The sequence below is a fragment of the Urocitellus parryii genome, chromosome 4 (assembly GCF_045843805.1).
Source record: "Urocitellus parryii isolate mUroPar1 chromosome 4, mUroPar1.hap1, whole genome shotgun sequence".
NCBI classification, from domain to species: Eukaryota; Metazoa; Chordata; class Mammalia; order Rodentia; family Sciuridae; genus Urocitellus; species Urocitellus parryii.
Genome location: NC_135534.1, coordinates 178325538 through 178351180, shown reverse-complemented (window position 1 = coordinate 178351180; position 25643 = coordinate 178325538). Strand labels below are relative to the sequence as shown.

Genomic DNA, 25643 nt, shown 5'->3' with positions numbered 1-25643 from the left:
ACGGTCATTTTGCTCAATGTTCCTGCAGCCTGGGCGCACAGCAAGGAGTTTTGGGCAGGCCCAGCTCACCGAGGGGACCCAAGAGAAGTCACCGTGATGTCCTTGTTTTGAGTTCTGTTATTTAACAGGTATGCAGTCGGAGCTTACCCTGTGTCAGGCAGGGTTCCAGCGCTGGCAGGTGTTAACTCATTCACTGTCACCGTCCCCTGATGTGCAGATAAGAAAACCCAGGTGTGTGCAGGTGACCTGTTGGAGCCCAGGGGGGAGGCCTCCCAACTAGGTTCCCCAGCCTTTCCAGGTGCCTCTCCTGGGGTCACACTCTGTCATAAATCAAACGAGCATGTTGGCCTGCGTGGTCCCTGCAGCCACAGGAGGAGCAGGATACTCACTCCCATTCTGTAGCCTGGGGGTAGGGGGCCCCAAAGGGGTGCTGACGTGTGCAGGGTCACACAGTGAGCTGGGGTGGAGGTGACTGGAGCTGGGCCCCTTCCTTCACCAAGAGGGAAGTCGGTGGGAAGGGCCACCCTCTGCCTGGGCCTGGGGGAAGGTCACCCAGGCGTGTCCTCAGGGGCAGGCTCCTCATCTCCCCAGAGTTCTCAGGTGGGGGAGTGAGCAATCAGGGGCCCCGTCTCTAAATAAAATATAAAAAGGGTGGGGGGGATGTGGCTTAGTGGTTAAGCACCCCTGGGTTAAATCCCCGGTACCAAAATAAAATAAAATACTCAGAGTCAGACCCGGTGGCGCACACCCGTAACCCCAGCAACTCAGGAAGCTGAGGCAGGAGGATCGCAGGTGTGAGGCCAGCCTGGGCCACTTAGTATAGACCCTGTCTCAAAATAAAATTAATAGAGCTGGAGATGTAGTAGTTCAGGGGTAAAAGTGCTTGCCTAGCCTGTGTGAGACCCTGCGTTCAATTCCCAGGGCCATAAAAAGTGAAAAAAAGACACCCAGGTCCTTCATTGGCCTGGGACCTACGGCTTGCTACCACTTATGGAGAATTTGCTCCATGGCAGGGCTGAGGCTCTGTGAGATCCTTGGTGCATCACAACCGCTGCTGAGAGGCAGAGCCCAGACCTCGAGGCGAGTCTGGATCCGTAGCCAGATCTCTCTGCCTCTGCAGCGCAGGACTTAGGCACCTGCCTACTGTCCACCCAGGGGATGCCCAGCTGTGGCTGGAGGGGCTGCAGAGCCCCCGAGGAGGAGGACTGGACACCCAGGTCTTGAGTGCAGGCTGTGAGCAGGCCACTTAGCTATGGAGGGGAATATTTGAAAGACAGCGAGCCAAGAATCAGCCTGAGAGCTCCCGAGTCAGCAGGTGGTTGTGTGTTCCTGAGCATCTGGAGTCTGGACTGTGGGCTCCAGCTGATTACAGGATGCGCAACCTCAGAAAAGTGACTGTGCTGCTCTGAGATGAGGTCTGGAGCTGCATCTGTGAAACAGGGTGGTCGTGAGGAGTCAGCCGAGCCGTGAACAGGAGGGACTTTGCTGATCAGATGCAGGGCTGGACAGCAGTGGCTCTCTGGATGTGGTCCTGGTACCTGCTGCTTGGTGGACACCTGGGAACTTGCTAGAAATCCAGATGCTCAGGCCCCACCCCGACCTGCTGAATCAGAAGCTGGAGGGTGGGGTCTGATGAGCCAGGTGGTAATCAGCCAGCCCAGGGTCTCTGGTGTTACCCGATGCTGTGAAGCATTAGCAGACGTATAATGAGAAGCTGGCTCTGTCCCAGCAGACAGGGCCACCAACACCTCTCCTGTGCTGTCTCATCCTCATAAGCCCTGGCGTCCCGCTCTTACAATTTTAGGAGAATCCTCGTGGGCCGTTGCCCTCCCGGGCCTGCAGGCTCAGCCTGAGCAACAGATTTGGGGGGGCTGGGAAGGCTGGCGACTGGAGGAGTTCCTTCCTCCCCTCCTTCCTACCAGCTGCCGCAGCCCCTCCCCAGGGAATTGATTAAGTTGAGCAGCGGCATTTATCTCCATGGTAATAAGCAGGTGAAAGAAGCAGAAGAGAATTTCCCATCATCCTCCTGTGTGGGCTGGGCTGGGCTGGGAGGTGGGTGTTGCCCGGCATCTGCAGGAGCCTGCAGGCCCTGGGTCCTGTCTGGGGACTCCAGTAATGGGCAGGCACAGGTCTTCCCTCCAGAGGCCAACCCAGGAAGCCTTCGGAGTCCTCCTCCTCCTCCTCACTCTGCTCCAGAGCACCTCTAGCCAATCAGAGCCAGGCACAAAACAAAACCCACTGTCATCTCCTCCTTGATCCCAGCCCAAAGCCCAAGAGAGAAAATCCTTCCCAGGCTTGTTAACGGCCAGGGCTGAACTCATTTCAGCGCCGACCCCGTCATGCCCCAGTTACCAACTCTGATGACCTCAGTTGTCTCAAGTGTCAACTCCTCGGCTGGCATTAGAGCCCTCGCCCAGCCCCTGTCCAGCGGTGGCTCCCGGCCCTGGCCCTGACACCAGCTTCCCACCCCCACCCCACGCACTGCAAGCCCCGGGCCGTCTCTGCACACCGAGGATGGCCAGATGCCAGGGCTGCACGACTGGGCTCAGGCTTCCTCAAACGCGCCCTCCCAGAAGGGCCCTCAGACCCAGCTTCCCCTCCCCTGCTGAGCTGCAGCTCTGGGTGGCTTGCCCTGTTCGCCCTGCACGGAGCTGGCTGGCTCCCCACTGACCTGGCTGTGTACTGAAGACCCTTAAGGTGACCCTGTCTGGGTTGCCCTTGTCTCTGCCCCACAGTGCCCACCATGGTGCCAGACTCAGAGGACTCCCGTGAGCCCTGTGGGACTGACTCTGGGCTGACAGTCCCTGAAACAGGCAGATGGTGAGTCCACAGGGCTGTGGCCAGTGGCCTCCCCAGGCTGGGGCTGCGAGGGCCTTGGTCCTGCCCGCTGCTCCCTCTCTGGGCCTCAGTGCCCCTCCCTGTTCAAAGACAGCTCTGGGCCTTCTGTACCAGGGAGTGGACCATGAGCAGGAAGTGGAGCCTCCAGGTTTTCAGCTTCCTGCTGGAGTCCTGGGAACCCCCTGCCACCCGCCAACCCTTGTTGCTCGAAACTCCCAGATAAGGAGCTTGTGAGGCGATAAACCTGGAGTTTTGGTCAGAGCTTGATTTGGGGAATAAACAGGAAGAAGTTCTGTGCTGTGTCTCCAGAAGGTCCAGACAGCAAGGGGACCATCCCTCCAAGGACAGGAACAGCTGACAGGCGGACAGCTCTGCCGCTCCAGTGGGTCTCGGGAGTGTCTGGCACCTGCAAGCTGCAGAGCCCCCAGCACTTCTTCATCCTAACAGGTGGGCAGGGGTATGGCCAATGTATGGATGGAAAACCAGAGAGGGTGTGAAATGTGCCCAAGGTCACAGAGCAAATTGGTGCCAGAATTAGGACACTTCAAGCTGCCTGGCTGGCTCGCTGTGAGGACAGCCCCAGCCCCTGGTTTTCAGTGCCCAGGGGAGGGTCTGGGAGAGGGGGTGGTGTGAGAGAGAGCTCCAGCCAGGAGCCGAGCTGGCTGCCTCTGGGTTCCCAGGAACGAGGGTGGGGCCATTGGGAGACTGTCCTCTGGCTGGGTGGGCAGGTGGAGGACAAAGAGGAAACCCAGGAGCAGAGAAGGAAGGGGGAGGGGAGCGTCCTTCCACGGAGGGCTCAGGCCAGAGCATGCGAGGTGTTTTGCCCCCCTAATCTCATTGACCCTTCCAGAACCGCCCCCCCCCAGGAGTGTAGACATCAGGACTCCTTTTAAGATGCACGTGCTCAGCTGCGGGGACCAATGCGGGGTGCAGGACTTGAACCCAGCCTGGGGCCACATCCCTGAATCTGAGGGTGGGCCTTCTAGGGTGGAGAGGCCCCCTGGAGGTGGGTGGAGGAAGGGGCAGCCGCGGAGCCCAGCTGAGTGCCAACCAAGGACTTGCCCTGCGTGGTTCCAGGCAGGGAAGGAGCGGGAGCAAAGATGGTGCCTGGGAAGCCTGACGCTGGCGGATGGGAGGAGACGTAGACGGGAGGTGGGGGCGGCCGGGCCTCCAACCCAGGTCCAGCCTCCGACCCAGGTCCAGCCGAGAGCTTTATTCTGAACCTGGGCAAAGGACAAGAAAGGAGGCCTGGGGACGGTGGGGGAGAAAGAGCAGCCACTCAGACCCCTGCCTGAGGGGAGGTAGGCAGCAGGGGCCAGCTGGCGGGGGAGCAGACCGCCCCGGAGGTGCCAGCCCCGGCTGCTGGCCCTGGACAGTGTCAGATGTCAGGAGGAGGCTTAATCTCATCAGGAGAAAGAGGCTCTGCCTGGCTGCCGCATCTGTGCTTCCTGTGGCCTGAAGGAGGCCTGGGCTGGACCGGGGGATGGGTGGGGGAGCGGGAGCTGGGCAGAGGCCTGTGTCCTTCGCTGGCCGCAGATGGCTCTGCCTGCACTGTGACGTTTGAGGCAGTCAGGGTCCTGGGCAGCTGAGCCTGTCCCCCTGCCTGGGCTTTGCTGAAGGATAAGCCAGAAGGCTTCCCACCCCTCACCCCACCCGTCCACCAGGACCAGGGCACACAGCGCAGCCTGGCCCTCTGAATTCCTCTTTTTTTTTTGGTACTGGGGATTGGACCTGGGGTGCTTAGCCACTGAGCCACATCCCAGCCCTTTTTATTTTTTTATTTTGAGACAGGGTCTGTTAAGTTGTCTAGGGCCTCGCTGAGTTACTGAGGCTGGCTTTGAACTCGAGATCCTCCTGCCCCAGCCTCCTGAGCCGCTGGGATTATAGGTGTGCACCACCATGCCTAGCTTGGCCCTCTGAGTTCTTGACCCACGGGGGTCTGTTCCTCACCCAGTGGCAAGCCCTGGGGGCCACGCGGGGGTGAACTGTGCTTTGCAGCAGGGGACGGGAAGTGCTTTGCATTTTCTGACTTGGGATTTTTTTACTCTGACCCCCAAAATGTTGGGCCCTCAGCACATAACTGTACCGGTCACGTCCTAAATCTAATCTGAGTGTCCTGTAACCACCAGGACCACAAACAGCCTCGCTAGCTAACGTGTTGAGCACTAAGTATGCGCCAAGCCTCCCTCCCTTGGAGGACATTAGGACAGCCTATGGGAAAGTGGGGTCCTGACTCTGATCCGCTCGCCTTCACGTTTGATGGTGGGCAAGCGTCTTCACCTCTCCGTGCCCTAGTTTCCTCATCTGTAAAAAAAAACCCAAAAAACAAAGCGGGATGATGATGGTCTTTGTGGGGCTGCTGTGAGGGTGGAGTTCACGTGGAACCTTCTGAACACGTGCAAGTGATAAAAGCGGCGTTGGTTCTCTGTGGTTTATCACCCCACCTGAGGTTCCTGGTAAGGAAACAGGCATTAAGTAACTCACCGAATGTGGCAGAGACAGGAAGTGACCCAGTGCTGTCCAGCAGAAGTTGCTGCAGTGAGGACCGTGGTCATGCTGTACCCCGTGACCCCATGGGGCTGCTGGGTGCTGGGAAACGTGCCGATGTGACCAAGGAGCTGCAGTCAGCCTCTCGTGTGATTTCAATTAGTTTTCACTTTGGAGGGCACGTGTCTAGAACCTTCCGTGTTGGACAGAGCAGGCTGTAAACCCTCGCAGTCAGGCTGTGGCTCCCGGGCCACCTTGGGGTCCCTGCCTCTTCCTCGATTCAGTCTTTTCCACAGAGACAGAGGGACCACCCCCCGTCCACGCCGTGTGCCTGCCACGCGCTCCCCGAGCCCGATCCAGGCGCCCAGGACCTCGGGGAGGCCGGCTGCTGACTAAGAGAGCCTGGTGCTGCTGTCCCACCTGGGAGGGGACAGTTCCTCAGGATCCTCAGTGTCCACAATCGTGGCGCTGGTTGCCGGGACTCTTATCTGCTCGGTCTCTTCAGGCCTGTGGCCTTTCTTCGTCCCTCGTCGTCGGTTGAGGGACCCACATCTTCTCTTTAAAACACTGGTTGCTGTGGTGCCATCTGCCTCACCTCACGTTGGCCATTCCGAGCGTGCAGCTCAGTGACATCAGGGACATTCACCTTGTGCAGCTGTCACCCCACCCTCCAGAACTTTCCCATCTTGTAAAATGAAAGCTCTGAACCATTCAGCCATAACTCCATTCGCCCCCCTCCCGCCCCCGTCCCCCGGCCACCATTCCACTGTCTGTCCCGGTGACTTTGACTACCTCATGGAAGTGGGATTCAGTAGTGCTGGTCTTTTTGCGACTGGTTTGTTGCACTTGGCATGATGTCCTCAGGGTCTGTCCATCTTGTGGCACGTTGTGGAATCTCCTTCCTTTTCACAGCTGATTAATATTCCACTGTCTGTCTGTTCTAGCTCTTGCTTAATTACCCTTTCACCCCTTGATGGACACCTGTTTGCTTCCTCTTTTTAGATAGTACAATAATTCGGTTATGAACACAGGTATACTGACAGCTCTTCAAAACCCTGATTTCTATGGGGTGGGATGTTGCAGGCCTGTAATATTAATGAGTCTGAGGGAGGAGGATCACAAGTTTGAGGCCAGCCTTAATAACTTAGTGAGACCCTGTCTCAAAGAATTAAAAGGGCCAGAGTGGTAAAGCACCCCTGGGTTCAATCCCCAGGACTTAAAAAAAAAAAAAAAAAACACCCAGAGGGGAATTGCTGGCTCCTATGGTCATGTTATTCTTAGTTGTTTTGAGGAAGCAGCAGCTACTTCCCACAGTGCTCTGCTGTTCCAGGCTCCCACCAACAGTGCCCAAGGGTTGCAGTTTCTGCACATCTTCATCGAAGATATGCACGTGACTTTGTGTTTTTTTGACAGCAGCTGTCCTAATGGGTGTGAGTGGCCACATCTCATTGTGGTTTTGATTTGCTTCTCTCTGATGATTAGTGACCTTGAGCTTATTTCATGCTTAGTGGTCATTAGTGCATCTTCTTTGGAGAAATATCTCTTCCAGTCCTTTGCCCTTTTCAGATTGTTGGGTTTTTGTTGTTGAGTGTTAGGAGTGCTGTGTCTAGTCTGCCTATTAATACCTTACCAGAAATGTCGTTTGCAGGCTAGGCGTGATGGTGCATGCCTGTAATCCCCAGCAGCTCAGGAGGCTGAGGCAGGAGGATGGCAGGTTTGAAGCCAGCCTCAGTAACTTAGTGAGGCCTTCAGCAACTCAGCATGACCCTGTCTCTAAATAAAAAATAAAAAGGGGCTGGAGATGTGGCTCCATGGTTAAATACCCCCGGGTTCAGTCCCCAGTACCAAAAAAGAAAAAGGAAAAAAAAAAACCAACATTATTTGCAGATATTTCCTCCCATTCTATCTGATGCTAATTTACTCTTTTATAACGTCCTTGATGCACAGAAGTTTCTAATTCACACGAAGTCCAATTTGTCTGCTTCTGTTGCTGCTGCTGCCTGTGCCTAAGTGTCCTATCTAGGAGATGACGGCCGATCCAGGGTCCTGAAGCTTCTGTTCTTCCAGTGCTGAGGGTCCAGCCCAGGGCTTGGCACATGCCCAGCAAACGCCCAGCCTCTGAGCTATACCCCAGTCGGTCTCCAAGCTTTTGCCCTGTTTTTAAGAGTTTTATAGGCTTAGCTCTTTGGCCCATTTTGAAGTAATGTTATTAACCAGAATTTGATGGAAAGGATTTTTTTTTTTTGATGCTGGTGCTGGAACCCAGGGCTTGCACAGGCAGGGCAGCCCCTATCCCTGAGCCCGATGGGTGGGGTTTCCTGAGTTGGCCAACCCCATCCTTGTGCTTAGAGCCGTTTCTCCGTGCCTGTGTGTGTGGCCACGGCAGAGACTTCATCAGTGGGGCTTCGCACTCTGGGGCACATCCCGGGAGGTCACCTCTTCCAGTGATGCTAAGGTTGGCCGTTGGGTTCAGGTGTTCCCAGCCCGACCCACCCATTACGCTGCAGCTCAGAGATGACCCCAGAGTGGTCAGTGCCCCAGGAGGGTCTTGCCCCGCCCCGGCTGTGGGGACTGAGCATTGCACTTCTAAGGGGTGGCCCCGTGATGAAGCCCGAGGGGGCCTCCCCCTTCAGAGCCACCCCATTGCTCCCTTAGAAGTTTCTGTTCCTTTAGCCTAATGCACTTGGGATCCCCCGGAAGCTGCAGGAGTGCTGGGTCTGGCCCCACCGCCAGTGTTGCCGTTTAAATGATTCTGATGTGCCAATCTGGCAAACCACCCAAGGCCCCAGTCCTCCAGGTCACACCATCCCATCTCTCCCTGCACCTGGCCATTTCCCCGAGAGGGGTCAACAGGTGGACAGCAGTGACAGAATTGATCATCTGATCCTCCGGACCTGCACCCAGCCTAGGGCGTGACACAGAATGAGGACCCAGCTGACCCTGGAGGCTCGATGATTGAGTCCACCCTGTGCAAACCTGCGTGCGCATTTAGGCTTTGGAATGCTCTGATCTGTGGTTCAGGATGTCCGTTTCCGTTTTGTCTTGTTTCACAGGCTGGGGCTGGACTCAGGGCTCGGTGCATGCGAGGCCAGCCCTCCACCACATCCCAGCCCTTTTTATTTTAGGACAGGGTCTCACTCAGTTGCACAGGCTGGCTTTGAACTTGTGACCCTCCTGCCCCAACCTCCCAAGTCATGGGATTGCAGACGTGGGCCACCACGCCCAGCTAGATGTTGGCCTCTTTAGGAAACCAATTCTAGAACTTTCTCTTTCATTGGCAAGGCTTTCAAAGTTAGGGCTCTTGGGGATGTAACAGGGTGGTGACATGTGGTGGAGTGACCAACTCGTCTCTGTTGTCCTGCAATGTCCTGCTCTCCAGGAACCATCCACAACCCCAGCTCACAGGGACGGGGTCGGCCTCCTTATTCACTTTGAAGGAAGGAGGGAAACTAGCCCTGTGGACTGGGACCCTTGTTTCTAGCTCCCTGGTTTTACTGTGTCACTTTAGACCTGTTACTGGCCTCTGGGTGGCCAAAATAAAGACACTCTGTGCCCAGGATTTATGGTTGACACCAGAGCCTGGCCCCAGGTTGGCAGAGAACACTGTGGATGAAGCCCTCACCCAGGAGAGGCAGCCGAGACGGGCGTCCGTCCTGCTGGGGAGACAGGAAGGCTCTGTGAGAAGCTGGGGGAGGCAGAGGCCTGGGCGCCCAGCAGGGTGGCCTTGACTCCCAAGGGCGGGCAACCCGAGCCGGCCACCTTGCCCACGTCTGAGTAGTCAGAGCCCCTTTCTGAATCCTATTTTCATTTTTGGTGCTGGGGATTGAGCCCAAGGGCACTTTACCACTGAGCTACATCCCAGCCTTTCCTTTTTCAGACAGGGTCTCACTAAATTGCCCAGGGTTTTTAAGCAAAACTAAGGCTGGCCTTGAATTTGCGATCCTCCCGTCTCAGCCTCCAGAATCGCTGGGATTAGAGGCGTGTGCCCCACCACCCAGCTCTGTTCAGAATTCTGGGGGAGAGAGGAGGGTCGCCATCAAGTTTGGGGGGAAGGAGCTTTGCCGTCAAGTTTGGGGTGAAGGTCAGGATCAGGATGAACTCGAGGAGGGGTAATATTCAGCCAACGACCGAGACCAGGTGAGGGGCCTGTGTAATTAGGCGTTTGCTCTATCAATTCATGGTCTCTGCCCACCTCTCTCAAGCCGAGGTCTGCGGTCTTGCTAACGGAAACTCTTTTGTTTGATATCACCTCCAGGCTTTGTGTATAAGGTGTACATGAAACCACAGGATTTCGTGTTTAGAGTTGGGTCCCCTCCCTCCCCAAGATATCTCATTGTGGACCCGCACATATTCCAGAAGCTGAGAAAATCCAAACTCTGAAACACTTGGGTTCTCCAGTGCTTTGCATAAGGGACGGCCCAACTTTTTTGAAGCCTCCGGGTGACATGGTTCTCACCCCCTCTATGACCTGGCCTGTGACCTAACAGTGGGGCTCAGAACCTCCCAGGAGGCCCTGGCAGGGAGGTTCTTTGGGGCCTACACCGTCAAAGCTGAAGGGTGGGGGGGTACTTCAGATATTAGAAGTGCCACCGCAAATTGACCAAGGGACAATGGTAGCCGGCAGTTCCAGATTCCTACCCAGCCCACAAGTTCAAAGACCAAATCAGGTAATTTCACTCTCGCCCGAGGCCCTGAAACGGAGGCTAATGAATAATCTACTCTGCCGGTGTGTGCCACACCCAGTGTGGGTTAGTTTCCGCCATCCTGTCACTAACCCTTGTCCTGCAGTAATGTCAGGGGCGGGGTGGGGAAGAGGCGCCTTTGGGAACAGGCAGGAAAACCTGTCCCCTCCTGTCCCTCACACACACCCACCGCCACCAACACACAGTGTCAGAGGAGCACGTGGCTCAAGCCAGCCTGATTTCCATCCCCTGCACCTCAGTTCTCCCGTCGTCACATGGGGACAACCACCCCCACCTACCTCGCAGGAGAGTTGTAAAGTATGGGACAGGCCAGAGCCGTCATGACACCGCCAGGTGTTCAGAAATAAGCTCAATGCCAGGTTGGACCCCGTGGAATCCCCAGTCCCAGGAGCCTGATCCCCTGGCCCCGGGCCAGCTGGGCACGCAGAGGTGGCAGCAGCAGAACAGACACTGCCCCTCCTCTGTGCCCCTCCTGAGAAGGCAGCTGTGGCTGTGACGGGCTGTCCCAGGGCCAGGGGCCGCCACAGCCCTCACTTGGGACAAGTGCCTGCCTGTAAGGAAGCGGGACTCCTGCTCTCTGAATCGCTGAGTCACTGAAGCCTGCAGGCTCCAGGCACCTCCCCACCAGAGCTGGGGGCTGGTGGGGGGGACTCGGAGCCCAGGTGCCACACGGAGGGTTTGTCCATAGCACCCGCAGACAGGGGGAAAGGCAGGCCTTGCTGGAGCCTCCTCGCCCCCCACGTCTGCAATGGTCCCCCCTGGAGGCAGGTCTGGGGGAACCCTGGCAGGAGAGAGGAGGGCTGGCCGGGCAGAAGGGCGTTTGGGTTTGCACTGGTCGGCCACCAGCTGCTTCACCCATCAAGGCCACCAGCTCCCTTTCCAAAGGGACCACTTAGCTTCCTGCTGCGAATGGAATGGTGGTGACAGGTCCCCTTAGGGGCTGGCGTGAGACGGATGCTGTGGGGTCCCAGTCCACTGTGGGAACTGGGGAGGCGCCGGCACTGGGCGGCGGCACCATTTCCTAGCTGGGTGACCTACTTCCCTGCCTCCTGCCTGCCTCTGGGAAGCCGGGTGGCACCCAGTCGTGCTCAGTCATGGGAAGCACTTGGAAGGGTGCCTGGGACATGATACGCACTCAGATACTGTGGCTTCCAACTGCAGGGAGGTGGCTGAGCTTCAGGAGAGCCGGGGCCCAGTGTGTGTGTGTGTGTGTGTGTGTGTGTGTGTGTGTGTGTGAGAGAGAGAGAGAGAGAGAGAGAGAGAGAGAGAGACTTTTCCTTGAATATCTTCATCTTGCTAAATCACAGGTAGTTCCCCCAACTTCCCAAGTGTGATGCTGTCACAAGACCTTTGCCTCAGGCTCTTCCATCTGCCTGGGACGCCTCCCCCAGCTCTCCCTTGTCCTGCCTCCATGGCCAACTCCGTCACTTCCTCTGGGAAGTCCTCCTGCCTGCCATTACAAACCCCTGGTACAGCACACTAGGTCCCAGTGGCCCAGATCCCCCCCATCGGCCTCGCCCCCAGGACTCTTGGCTGCTGGAAGGGCTGGGCTCTGGCCTGCTGCCTGCAAGCCCCCCGTGCCCAGCACAGGGCCCAGACGCAGTGACACTCAGTAAATACGGAGTGAGCAAACGCAGGCTGGACAAGGGCAGAGGAGCTCAAGATGCCCGGATAACGGTACAGGTCAAGCATCCCCAACCCCAAAACCCAAAGTCGGCAATGCTCCAAAATCTGAGACACTTGAGCACCAACACGATGCCACCAATGGAGAGTCCATGTGACACGTTGGAGTTAAGACACAGGCCCACTAGAGCTATTGTGTGAAATCGCCTTCAGGCTTTGTGTATAAGGTGTACATGAAACAACGGGATTTCCTGTTTAGAGTTGGGTCCCCTCCCCAAGATATCTCATTATGGACAGGCGCATATTCCAGAACCTTGGGTTCTCAGGCACTTTGCATAAGGGACTCTCGACTTGAAGTGGTAGTAAACTGCTGCTGTCAAGGATCTGCCCTGCGCCACGGGACCTAAATAGGTCACTGATTGAGCCCTCATGACAAGACCTGAGACCGATGCTTTGGTCACCCCATTGTACAGACAGGAAGACTGAGACTGCACAGGTTAAGACGCCCATCCAGTGGGTAAGAGCTGGAACTGGAGTCAGTCGGTTGAGCTGGACGATGGGGTGGCGAGTTCTCTGGGGCCTCTCTGTCTGTTTGTGTTCACATTTAAAGAAATGGAAGCCTTAACCCCGTGATCGGCAAGCAGATCAGCGGTGACCGTTCACCACCCCACCCTGTCTCACCGGATATGCACCCTCAACCACGGTCACGGCCCGCCCACGTGGCCTCTTCCTAGCAGGTCACTGTCTAGCTAGAACCGAGCGCTGCTGGTATTCTCAGGGTGGACTCTCCAGGCGTCCCTTCGCCAGGGCACCGCGCCTCATGCCTTTTGTCCCCTTTGTCTCTTGCAGATGTCATGGCACCCCCAGTACCGGAGCTCCAAGTTCCGCCACGTCTTTGGCAAACCAGCCAGCAAGGAGAACTGCTACGACTCGGTGCCCATCACCCGCAGCGTTCACGACAACCACTTCTGTGCTGTGAACCCCCACTTCATCGCAGTTGTCACTGAGTGTGCTGGCGGGGGGGCCTTCCTCGTCATCCCCCTACACCAGGTAAGGCCCCCTGGACACCCCGAAGCCCAGACAGGTCTCCGGAGGCAGTGCCGGCAGAGAGAAAGCAGGAGGAGCCTAGGTTGTAGCCCACAGGAGGGTGCAGTCCTAGCCCTGCCTAGTCCTGGTTGAGTGGCCTTGGATGAGTCACTCTGCCTCTTTGAGCCTTGTTTCCTTCTTGGGAAAAATATACCTCTCCTGGGATTTCAGCTTCCATCATCTGGCCTAACTGGCCTGGGACCTCCTCTCCCCGCTGCAGAACAGTTCTGCGCATTAATCCACCCCTGAGGAAAATAGAACTTTTAGTGCTTTGCTGGACTCATATGAGATTGGGGAAATCTCCAAAGTCATCTTTCCCTGCAAAAATCAAAATGAGAGAGAGAGAGAACAAATGTCAGGCAGGAATCCAGGCAGGATGAGGAGGTAAGCAGGAAGCAAGAGCGAGATCAGGCCTGTCCTCAGAGCGGGCGTGGATAGTATAGATTGCACCTGCCGATGCTCACTGTTTCCCACTCCCAAAAGCAATGCTTCACACGAATCCCTCTGATAGCAAATATTTTCAGGATAGCGATGCTGAGTCTCGGCCTAAAGGCAGAACGGTAGGGCTCCCTGGTTGGAAGTGCTTCTGGTGCACAGCAGAGCAGGTGTGAAGCCAGCGCCGGGGCCCACGCCTGTAATCTCAGCAACTCGGGAGGCTGAGGCAGGAGGATTGCAAGTTTGGGGCTTTGGCAACTTAGCGAGACCCTGTCTCAAAAAAAGAAAAAGTAGAAAGAGCTGGGGATGTAGCTCAGTGGTAAAGTGCCTCTGAGTTCAATGTCCAGTTCCAAAAAGAAAAAAAAAGAAAGAAACAGGTGTGAAGCCTCTCAGGGAGAAGCAGATTGAAGTCAGGGAAATAATAATTCACCAAGACCACTGTGCAGGTGCGCCACCATGAGTGACAGTCAGCTGAAGTGGGAAATCGCAGACCTAGACCTCCAAAGGACTTCAGAAGTTAGGGTCATAAGTGCAAATCAGAATCCTCTAGGTAGGGTGTTTTCATCTTCTTCCTTGTTCTCGGTACTATCTAGTTTACATATGCAACCCTTTTTTATTTTTGAGTCAGGGTCTCATTAAGTTGCTAAGGCTGGCTGCCAACTTTGTGTGTGTGTGTGTGTGATTGTGTGTGTGTGAGTGTGTGTGATTGTGTGTGTGTGGTACTGGGGATGGAACCCAGGACTCGTGCTTGCTAGCCAAGGCTGTACCACTGGGCTACTTCCCCAGCTGATCAGACTTGGGATCCTTCTGCCTCATCCTCCTGGACTACAGGCATCTGCCCCCAGGCCAGACAACAGACAAGGTTTAATGATCACAAGAAATTGAGTTAGAAATCAATTCACACTGAGTGTTAAATTCTCCTTCCGGGCCAGGTATGGTGGCACACACCTGTAATCCCAGCTACTCCTGAAGCTGAGGCAGGAGGCTCACAAGTTCAAGACCAGTCTTAGTGCAACTACTTCAAGATTTAAAAAGTAAAAAAGGACTGAGGATGTAGCTCAGTGGTAGAGCGCCTCTGGGTTCAACCTCCAACTGAGGGGGGGTAAAAAAACGATTAGGAGAAAAATCCAACTTAATAAATCCAAAGAAAGAATAAAAGAGAGGATACAAATAACATCAGGAACCCAAAAAGCAAGATAGCAGCAGAGTTCCAAAATCTAAGAAGATACTAATATGAGTAATTTTATGCCAATAAATCTGAAAATGTTTACAATATGGGCAAATTCCTACAAATATATATATATATATATATATATATATATATATATATATATATATATATATATATATATATATCTTGTCAATATTAATTCAAGTAGAAATAGAAAGCCTGAACAGTTCTATAAATGTTTAAACAAATTGAGCAACAAAAATTTTCCTTAAAGAAAAATAGCAGAAGGACTGGTGTTGTGGCTCAGTGACAGAGCACTCGCCTAGCATGTGTGGCACTGGGTTCGATTCTCAGCACCACATATAAATAAATGAATAAAATAAAGGTCGATCAACAAAGAAAATTTAATTCATTGATTGATTGATTGATTAAACAAACTACCAGATACTTCTGCTGGGTGTGTATATTGGCATGCCTGTTTTGAAAAAGATTAAATTAAATTAAAAAGGAAAATAAACATATTTATGACCCAGAAATCCCACCCTTAAGCATATACCATGTAGGAATGTGCTCGAGTGCACTGGAAGTATGGGCTAGGGGCATTGTTCGTATTATTGCAAAACTAGAAAAACCAGGATGTTGACGAATTGAATAAATGAGTAGTGGTCGGCCCAAACTACTGAATGTACACAACCCTGAAAAGGAGCAAAGTGTAAGCCACATAAAGAACAAGGTGCCTCTCCTCTAGATTGAAATAAGCCCAACAAGTTACAAACTGTACCATTCCGTTTACCTAAGATGGAAAACAGCCTGTGTTCAACTACACTGTAAGGGCTGCATAATCAATTAGTAAAATTTTTTTTAAAAGCAAGAAGAGAATGTCACAAAAGCCCCGTGAGGGAGGAGAGGTTGTGACTGGAAGCTGTCTTGTAGGGGGTCCCCCGTGCCAGTGAGTTCTCCTGTCTTGACCCAGAGGGAGGGTTCCTGTTGACCGGTCAGTGGTTTATTCCCAACAGTTCATCAGGACCTTACACTCTGGGCACTTGTATTCTGCGTATTTGTTGGATTTTACACATCCATCCATACAAGGCCTGCATGGATTTCCAGGCAACTCTTACAAACCTTTCAAGGAAGAGATAACAAGCTCCTAAAAATAGGAAAATGGAATACTCCCTTCCTCATTCTGTGAGGCCAGTGCGGCCTTGATCCCCAACCAGACAAGGACAGAACAAGAAGGAAAAATTGTAGATGGGGCTGGGATGTGGCTCAGCGACAGTGTCCACCTAGCGGGCAGGAGCCCTGGATTCATCCCTAGCGCCACAAAAAAAAAAAAAAAAAAAAAGAAAGAAAGAAAAGAAAAAAATACAGACCAATGACACTCAGGAAGATGGATGCAAAATTACCAGAAAAAAAAGAGTGAAACTGTGGATAATTAGGATCCAGTTGGATTTATAACAGAATAAAGGTGGTTTAATACTCGTCAACCCACAAAGGCAAATGTCATTCCTCTTAACCAATGAAAGGAGAGAATCACGCCGTCCTCTCCACAGATGCAGAAAAAGCCCTTGGTAAAGCTCAGTGCCCACCCAGGAGAAAGATCTCAGCAAACACGTAGTGTTAGTCCACTTTCTGTCCCTATAACAAACACCTGAGATAACAAACAGAAAGAGGAGACAGTTACTGTGTCTCACTGTGGTGGAGGCTTCGGTCCATGACCAACTGGCCCCTTTGCCTTCGGCCTGTGGAGAGGCCGGGCATCCTGTGGGGAGGGCATGGGACAGTGAAACCATCACCTGATCACCAGGAAGGAGAGACGAAGGCAAAGGTCACAGTGCACAAGCCCCCCCGCTAGGGCCTGCTCCCAGTGACCTAGAGCCTGCCCCGCCCACTAGAGCCAGGCAGGGTAGCACACGCCTGAAACCTCAGCGCCTCAGGAGGCTGAGGCAGGAGGATCACATGTTCAAGACCAGCCTCGGCAACTAAGGGAGACCCTGTCTCAAAATAAAAAACAGGACTGGGGGTGCAAGAGACAGAGCACCCCTCAAACACACACCAAGCCCCACCTTCTATAGACTCCACCACCTCCCAATAGCACCTCCTCCCTGGTGACCAAGCCTTAAGTACCTACTTGTGCCTTTGTGGGACGTGACAGATCCAAACTGTGGCACCAGGGGTAGAAGGGAATTACACAGCCTGTAGCAGACAGCATTTATTTATTTTATAATTTGAAAATTTGCAAGTATGGTTGAATGAATTCCAGTTTTATTGAGTTCACCAGTTATTAACATTTTACCAAATTTGCATTGTGTGATTGTGTCTGGGTGTGTGTGTGTGTGTGTGTGTGTGTGTGTGTGTGTGTGTATTTGGAAGCAGCGAGAAGTTATAGATAAGATCCTTCACCTCTGATTACTGTACTTCTCTCTGCTTCTTCTAAGGACAAGAACATTTTCTTATAAAACCATAATGCAGCCACATTCTGAGAATTCAACACGATACAGTGCTAAATCATAATGTGCAACCCAAATTCAAATGATTAGACTCATTTATGTATTTTTGGCAGGACTGTCACATGTATGATGCTGTGTCCTTCTTGTTTCATTACGTCATGGGACACATGCTGCCAGTTTGTCCCATCATTGGTGCTGTTAACTTTGGCCTCTTTTGTAAATAATACAAATATCATTTCTAAAGGAGGAACAATAAGAGCAACCTTTTAAAACCACGAATAAGAAGTCATGGCCTGTGCAGTAAGACTAGAAAAAGAAGTTGAAGGTATTGGGATGGAAAAGGAAGAAATAAAATGACTATACTCACATATAGAATTGTCTACATAGAAACCCAAAATAGCATGTCGTCAAATTGTTAGAAAAATTAAGAGCATTTAAAAGGCCTCTGGATATAAAACTCAGAAAAATGAATTGTATCTGTACATACCAGGAACATTTAGAAATTGTAATTTAACATTTGCAGTGGAATCAAAGAAGATTGGATACCTACAAATATGCAAGATTTAGAAAGGAAAATCACATAGCATCACTGAAGGATTAATATCAAAGATGCCCTAAGTACGTGGTGATGTGCACCATGTTCATGGATAGACACCGCCGCTTCCTCCTCCAGATCACTATAGGATTCTCCTTTCTGAAGACACATTCCACCACAGAGTCCTTGCTCAGGGCACTGAGCTGTGGCCACTTTTGAACTAGAGTCATTTGTAGTCTTGGGCTGGTACCTCCAAATGTACTTAGGATGGGGAAGGGCACCCGTACTTTGTTCACCTTCATATTACATCGTAGTCGCGTAGTTGGCGTCCACAAACACCATTGAAAATTGTCCACAAACATTCATCAACTGATTACATAATGGTTTGCTCATCCAGAAAACCAGGGTGGGCACAGACGGCCAAGGGCAAAGCACAAGCGAAGTCATGTCCAGGGAACAGGGCAGACAATTGATCAACCCAAGGAGAGGAAGGGAAGTGCACTCTGGGGAAATAGACGGGGCCAGGAGGGAAGAGCCTCTAATGCCAGGGGGAGACACGTGAGCTGCCTTCCAGGGAGGGGACAATTTACAGGCCGGGGAGGGAAAGTGCAAAATGAGGCTTAGAGAACTTGAAGGTCAGAGCTAGAGGGGCCTCTGGAGAGGACCCATGTGGCTGCTTGTTTCTTTCAAGCTCTGGGAACCTGTAAAAGATTCCATCCACCAAACACACTACATCCTAATAATTAGAAATGAATTAATTGATTATCTTGATTTGGATTACTCAGATTCTTTCATCACTATCACAGTTTCTAACCCACTTGAATTACTCAGTATAAATAGGTACTAACAGTGATATCAAGGAAGTGCATTGGTTTGATGAGAAGAGAGAGTGACACGGGTGGGGAAAAGGGCACTAGTTTAAGACAGCATGATCTGGGAAGATCATTCTTGGGAGCAGAGAGATATTTGAAGCTCCAGAGGAAATGTTTCGGCAGAACAAATCACAAGTGCAAAGGCCCTGAGGTGGAAATGGGTTTGGAATGTTTGTGCACTGTTACTTGGCAAGAGCCTGGGAGGTGAGGTCAGATGAGCAGGGCCTTGATTCTGAAGCCTATTTAGAACAGTTAGTCCGTGCTCTTCTAAGTCCAATGGAGGAGAGTTAGGACTCAGTTTTTCTGTACAGCCTGATTCTAGGTAAGATGCATGGTCCCCTTTGGCTTTTTGAAATCTTATAAATAGCTTGCGACCATCCCGGACTCCAAAGAATCCAGGCCCAACAGGAGCTTGGAGCCACCTATCCGAGCCCCTGGTACTTTAGTGTTACTGTGCAGATTGTCATTCAGTGGTCCAGAGTGCATTTCCAGCAGGTTCCCAGAGTGGCCAAGTCAGAATCAGGATGCCTCGTTCAGTTGATTCCAGACAAACAATTCATGTTTTCACTGTAAACTTTTTAATTAAATGATTATAGACTCAGAATGCAGTTGTAATAAATAGTCCAGAGTACCAATCACCCTGTAGTAAAGGGTAGTGACATCTTATAAGAATGCAGTACAGTGTCACAACCGTGACACCGACATCGATACAGTCAAGGCACAGAGCCTTTCCGTCACTACAGAGACCCCTCCATCGCCCCTTGATGGCCACAGCCACCTCCCTCGGCCCTACTCCCTTCTTTGCCCCTGACAACACTAAAATGTTCTCCATTCCTACACTTTTGTCCTTTGGAGAATGTTATATAAATGAGCAGCCATTGGGCGGGCACTCTCCCTCGGCCTCATTCTCCGGGATCTATCCAGGTTGCTGCGTGTGTCCGCAGCCTGTTCCTTTTTCCAGTCGAGCCGTGTTCCACAGAACGGATGCAGCAGTTTGCTGAACCACTCACCCCATTAAAAGCCATCAGGGGCCGGGGCCGGGGCTCAGTGGCAGAGCACTCGCCTAGCACATGTGAGGCACTGGGTCTGATCCTCAGCTCCACATAAAAAGAAATGAATAAAATAAAGGCATGATGCCTTTATTTTTAATTTTATTTTTATATTAAAAATATAATATAAATTATATTATTTTTATATTAAAAATTTAATATTTTTATATTAAAAATAAAATTAAAAAAGAAAGCCGTCTGGCTGTTTCCAGTTTGGGGCTGTGAGGGATAAAGCTGCAGTAAGCATTCATGTTGGGGTTGCGTTCTTGTGCGTGGAGATGTAACGCAGTCTCCGTGTCTCTGGGATCGATGCCCGGGAGGGCAGTTGTTGCCTGTTTACTTTTACAGGAAACGATCAAACCGTTTTCACAAATGATTTTTAGTAAAATATTGCATGGGACTCGTTTATACCAAGAATTTCTTTGTTGTCTTTTTTTTTTTTTTTTTTTTTTTTGAAAGAGAGAGTGAGAGAGGAGAGAGAGAGAATTTTTTAAAAATACTTATTCTTTCTTAGTTCTCGGCGGACACAACATCTTTGTTTGTATGTGGTGCTGAGGATCGAACCCGGGCCGCACGCATGCCAGGCGAGCGCGCTACCGCTTGAGCCACATCCCCAGCCCTCTTTGTTGTCTTATCTGAAAATTGAATAAATCTGGGCGGCCCGTATTTTTACTGCTGACCCTCCTCCCTTGCTCCCAGGTGATGCTCAGGCTTTTGGTTTGCAAGCCCTGTTCTCAGAAGCAAGCCTCTATCTAGTTCATTTTCATAATTCGAGGAATAAAAATCTCGAGCTCAGAAGTAGATAAAAACAGTGTCATGAATGCTTGTATCCCCGGCTTGTAGAATTATCAAGCGTTCACCCTCTGGCTTTATCCATAACCTTTTTTTTTTTTTCCCCTGAAATATTTTAAAACAAATCCTGGTCGTTTTGTCAGACTTCAGTGTGCAACTCCCCAAAGACAGGGACGTTTTCTGACATCACCACAATGCCAGAATCACATCGATCACTTCTTGGAACCGTGGTCCCCCGTTCAGAGGACAGTGTCCCTGGTCGCCTCATAAATGCCTCTGTGTGTGGTTTGTTTGGCCTGCAGGTCCCACCAAGGTGCACACCCGGGGCTTGGTGGACGGTTTCTTGTCCCCAGCAGGGACGGGAAACCCACCCGGGACTGAACACACCTGCTCCTCCTTCCCGGAGGCTGGCCTTTGTCCTGGTGTAACCAGGGCTGGGCATTCACACTGGGTCCTCCCCACACCAGCCTATTTTGTGGGGACGGCCCCGTTGTGCAGATGAGGACGCTGAGGCTCTGTGAGATGACCCCCCAGCACCCTGGGCAGTAGGGCCAGGACCTGGATGGGAGCCCAGACCTGGGTGTGACCTCGGAGCTGCCTCTCCTAACCCCCCTGCTGCTCCTGAGGTTGGCTCTGTTTATTTCCTTGTGCTTCTGGATGGTTACCAGGGATTCACTCCACACCAGGCCTAGAGCAGAGTCAGGGAGCCCCTTGGCGGCCACAGCCACCTCCTCCACCCCAGCTCCCTCCTTTGCCCAGCAAAAGGAGAGGACACTTCTCCAAGGAAGCGGGTAGGGGCGTGCGGGGTTGGGAGGAGCCAGAGGGGTGTGCTTGTCCCAGGCAGAGTCTGACGTCCCAAAGGGAGTGGCCCTGTCTTCCCTCCCTCTCGCACATTGTGACGTGAGCCTGCAGAGGGGCTGGAGGGCGAGTTAGAGACCTGCACCTGCAGCCTTGGCAACCAAGGTCTGCCAGGGAGCAGGCGGAGGACAGGTCTGAGGAGGCCACCCTGAGCCTCAGGGACAGGCAGAGGGGGCTCCTGCCCTGGGACAGAGGCGCTCCCCGCCCCCCAGGGCTGAGAAGTGTGGACTTTGCTGTGAGGTGCGGAGGGTGGAGAGGGACCTGGCAAGGGCAGCAGAGCCTGGGACACAGCTGGGCGTGGACCAGGCCACAGGGGCTGTGGCCTGAGGGCCAAATGGACACTGGGTGCCTGGGAGGAAGGGGCACTTCACCACTGTGCGCTCAGAGGCCACACTGACCCTCGAGCCTGGGTGGCCAATTGGCACTCTGCTCGGACTCCCCCAGGGCCACTGCCTGGGAGAATGACCACCTTCCTCCTCAGAGCCTCCAAGGCAAGGCCGGCAGGCCAGGATGTTGAGCCTTCCCGTCTAGCAGTGCAGGTGGGACCAGTCGAGTTCTCTGAAGCCTCTTCCTGGGTGCACTGCATCTTTCTTCCTCCCAAGACAGGCAGAGACTGGGAGGCACTGCTTCCTGGGGGTGTCTGGGAAGTCAGGGATATGCCCAGCCCGCGTCCACTCCTTAAATGAGCATCCTTAAGGAAAACATTCACAGTGCCGTCCTGATAGCCACGGGAACGTGACTGACCCAGCTCTTGAGATGGTCAGTTGGAAAAGGCGCAAGGCATCCCGTGGGCTCACTGGGGCCCCCTGGAGCAGCTGCCATCCGCAGGGATGGGAGTCCCCCGAGAAGAGTTTCACCTGGTGCACAGTGAAACACACCAGCAACATTAAAATCCGGGCAGGCGGGGGTGCAGCCCAGTGGCCGAGCCCTGGCTTAGCATGTGTGAGGCCCTGAGTTCAGGCCATGGCTGTGACATTGTGACCGGAGTAGCCACGCCTCTGTGAGTGCTGAGGGTGACAATAGTGGCCTCACAGCCCCTCCCATTGTGGCTGCTGAGGTCTGTGCTCCACTGCCTGGAGCCCACTCCACCAGCCCCAGGGCGGCCTGTGGGAGACTCAGGCTGGACAGCCCAGCCCCAGCACCCAGCCAGGGCTCTCTGGAGCCTGCAAGGGAGCAGGTGCATCTTCTTGGATTTAGAGCCTGTGTCCCCATAAATCAGAGGCCTGTCCCTGGCTGAGTGCTGGCCTAATGCACAGCAAGGAAGAAATGGCCTCCTGTTTATCAGTGTCCCTGCCCTGACAGGCTTTTTAGCAGTTCAGTCAATAGCCCATCAGACTGGCTCATGTCCCCTAATGCCGGTGGTCTCCAGGGAGGCCTGGCCAGCCTTGTCTGCTGAGGGGCAGCTGTCTGGGGCTGGAGCTTCTGCTCGGCAGGCCTGGAAGGACCGCTGGCCCCAGCTCAGCCCTCTGGGAGCCGCCCCTCTGAGCCAGGCCTGGCCCTGGGACACCTTCCCTTAGTCTGAGGCTCCCACTCAGAGGGACGCAGGAGGCGGGAGGTGTGGGAAGTGGCCTCCTGTCAGCCCAAGGCCAGCCTAACAATTAGTGCTTCCTGAGAAACCTGCAGGGCCGAAGTGAAGGCCTGGCCCTGGGCCAGAAATTGGAGATAAAGGCTCTGAGAGCAAACCATGGCCCGCAGCTAAAGGTTCAGTACTGTTCGTGCCCTTTGACCCAGGAAACAATCCAAGAAAAGGGAAAGGTTGAGTGTGGGAAGAGGGCCAGGACACTGACGCAGGAGGCCTCTCAGAGCACCGCTTTAAGTACAGCAGAGGCTGACGCCGGAGAGGCCAGAGGCCTGGGCTCAAGCCGGCCCTGGCCCTCACATTCCCTCCTGTCTGGGCTTCCCCAGGTGCCAGAGTGCTGCGACCCATTAGTGATTGCTGCCAGGGACACGGACGAGAGGGCCCAGCTGTGTGCTCACCAGTCCTGGTCTCTGAGAGCCCTGGAGGTTTTTGCTGTTTTGTTTGTCTCACTTAGTTGCCCAGGCTGACCTCAAACTCAGGGTCCTCCCACCTCAGCCTCCTGGGATCTGGGATTACAGGCATGCACCGGGCTCCTTCTGGCCATTATTATTATTATTATTATTATTATTATTATTATTATTATTGGTGGTGGTACTAGGGAGATTGAAGCCCTAGAGATTGATAGGGTGCCCTATCGCTGAGCAACACCCCCCAGCCCTTTTTATTTTTATTTTTTTATTTTGAGACAGGGTCTTACTAAGTTGCTGAGGCTGGCCTCAAACTTGCAGTTTTCCTGCCTCAGTCTCCTAAGTCACTTGGATTACAAGTGTGTACTACTGCACCCAGCTGTAGATTTTTAAAAATTTATTTATTTTTAACTTTCAGATTTAATTTTGTTTTAATTTGTATTTGTTTTGTTTTTTGGTACCAGGGATTGAACCCAAGGGCATTTAACCGCTGAGCACACATCCCGAGCCCTTTTTATTTTTCATTTTAAGGTAAGGTCTCACTAGTTTGCTTACAGCCTTGCTAAGTTGCTGAGGCTGGCTTTGAACTTGCACTCTTCCTGCCTCAGCCTTTCGAGCCACTGGGATTGCAGGCATGTGCCACTGTGCCCAGTTATAGTGTTGTTTTTAAATACCTTTTTCATTGCCAAATTTACATAGTTAAAATTAAAGAAAAAGAAGATGTTGGGGCTGGAGATGTGGCTCAAGCGATAGCGCACTCGCCTGGCATGCGTGCGGCCCGGGTTCGATCCTCAGCACCACATACCAACAAAGATGTTGTGTCCGCCGAAAACTAAAAAATAAATATTAAAAAAAAAATTCTCTCTCTCTCCCTCTCTCTCTCTCTCTCTCTCTCTCACACACACATTCTCTCTTAAAAAAAAAAAAAAGAAGATGTTAAAAAACCACCCACATATCCCACCGTCTAGATATAACTATAGTTAACATTCTGGTGCATGTGCACACACACACACACACACACACACACTACATATGCAATCATAGCTATTACTGAGCACTTCTACAGCACCTCACTCTTTGGCTTTTCATATATAATATCCCACTTAACCTTCAACAATCTTGCAAGGAAGAGATTATTTGCATTTTACAGATGAGGAAAAGAGACTTGCAAGATTTGATCAGGTTCTGGGCACAGCGGTGCACATCTGTAATCCCAGTTGCTCAGAAGGCTGAGGCAGGAGGATCTCAAGTTCAAGGCCAGCCTCAGCAACTTAGTGAGGCTCTAAGCAACTTAGTGAGACCCTAAGCAACTTAGTGAGACCCTGCTCCATAAATGAAAAATAAAAAGGGCCAGGGATGTTGCTCAGTGGTTAAGCACCCCTGGGTTCAATCCCTTGTTAAAAACAAATAATAATAATTGAGCATGTATGTGACACAGTTTTTTGGTTTGTTTGTTTGTTTGTACAGGGATTAGATCCAAGGGCACTTTTCCACTGAGTTACATCCCCAGCCCTTTTTTTGGGAGGAGGGATGTACCGGGGATTGAACTCAGGGGCACTCGACCACTGAGCCACATCCCCAGCCCTATTTTATATCTTTTTTAGAGACAGGATCTCACTGAGTTGCTTAGCACCTTGCCGTTGCTGAGGCTGGCTTTCAACTCTTGATCCTCCTGCCTCAGTCTCCCAAACTGCTGGGATTGCAGGCGTGCACCACCACAGCCGGTGCCCTTTTTATTTTGAGACAAGATTTCTCCAAGTTGCTGAGACCCGCCTGAATTTGGAATCCTCCTGCCTCGGCCCCGAGCTGCTAGGATTACGGGTGTGGGCCACCGTGCCCAGCTGTCAGATTTCAATTTTTGAAAACTTGCCCTGAGGACTTGTGTGGGATGGCTCGGAGGCCCTGTGAGGAATCAGTGGCTAGAGGGAGGGTCTCGTGGAGATCTGATCAGGGACCCATTTCCTTTACCTGTGGAGAAGACAGAACCCTGTGAAAGACATGGAACTTTTGCCCATGTCCCTCCCACACCTGGAACAAATGACACAAGTCCAAGTTCTCTGAATGGGTGTGTATGGGTGTCCCTCCAGTGTGGGACCCAGTCTAGGGTGAGGTGTCTAATACCCTTTCCCTAGGGGAGAGCTGAGATGGACAGAGTATGTCCAGAGGGGAGCCCAGGGTTGCCTCCTCTGCTGGCAAGCTACTAAGATGCATGCACGCCTAAACGTAGCCCCGGGAACCAGAGGCCCAGGGGACTGCGTTTCCTAGTTTGCCCAAGGTGACCAGGAAGCCCTGTGCCCATTATCATGGCAGCTGCCCAATTCAGAGCCTCGTTAAGCAAAGCCAGACACCATCTCTGATCCTTTGCTCAGTTGCAGTTAGGCATGGTCTCTGGGCTGCCACACAGAAGTGCAGTGGTCAGCTGGGGGTAGCTCAGCAATAGAGCATAGGTTTAGCTGGGTTCAATGCCCAGCACCAAAAAAAAAAAAAGAAAAAAAAAAGAAGAAGTGCCATTTCTGCAAAGTCAGGGAGGTGAGAGAAGGAGGGGAAGTCCCCTGAGTCCACTCTGTTGAAAGTTCCTTTGCAGGGCTAGGGGTGTGGTCCAGTGGGGAAGTGCTTACCTGGCATGCACAGGGCTCTGGGCTTATCCCCAGTACTGCCAAATAAATAAACAAGCAAAGGTCTTTAAAAGAAAGTTCCTTTGAGCCAGGTGCTGTGGTGCACTCCTGTAATCTCAGCAACTCGGAAGGCTGAGGCAGGAGGA

The 25643-nt window shown here is 52.5% G+C and overlaps 1 protein-coding gene across 1 annotated transcript in view; it reads left to right on the top strand.

Moving 5' to 3' along the window:
* Positions 1-9935: 9935 nt before the first annotated feature.
* The window catches only part of Coro2a (coronin 2A), a 28395-nt gene continuing 12687 nt past the window's right edge, over positions 9936-25643 (top strand). The window contains exons 1-2 of the mRNA XM_077797352.1: positions 9936-9992; positions 12501-12701. Of these exons, the coding sequence (XP_077653478.1) occupies positions 9936-9992; positions 12501-12701 (258 nt within the window). The remainder of the gene's footprint in view (positions 9993-12500; positions 12702-25643) is intronic.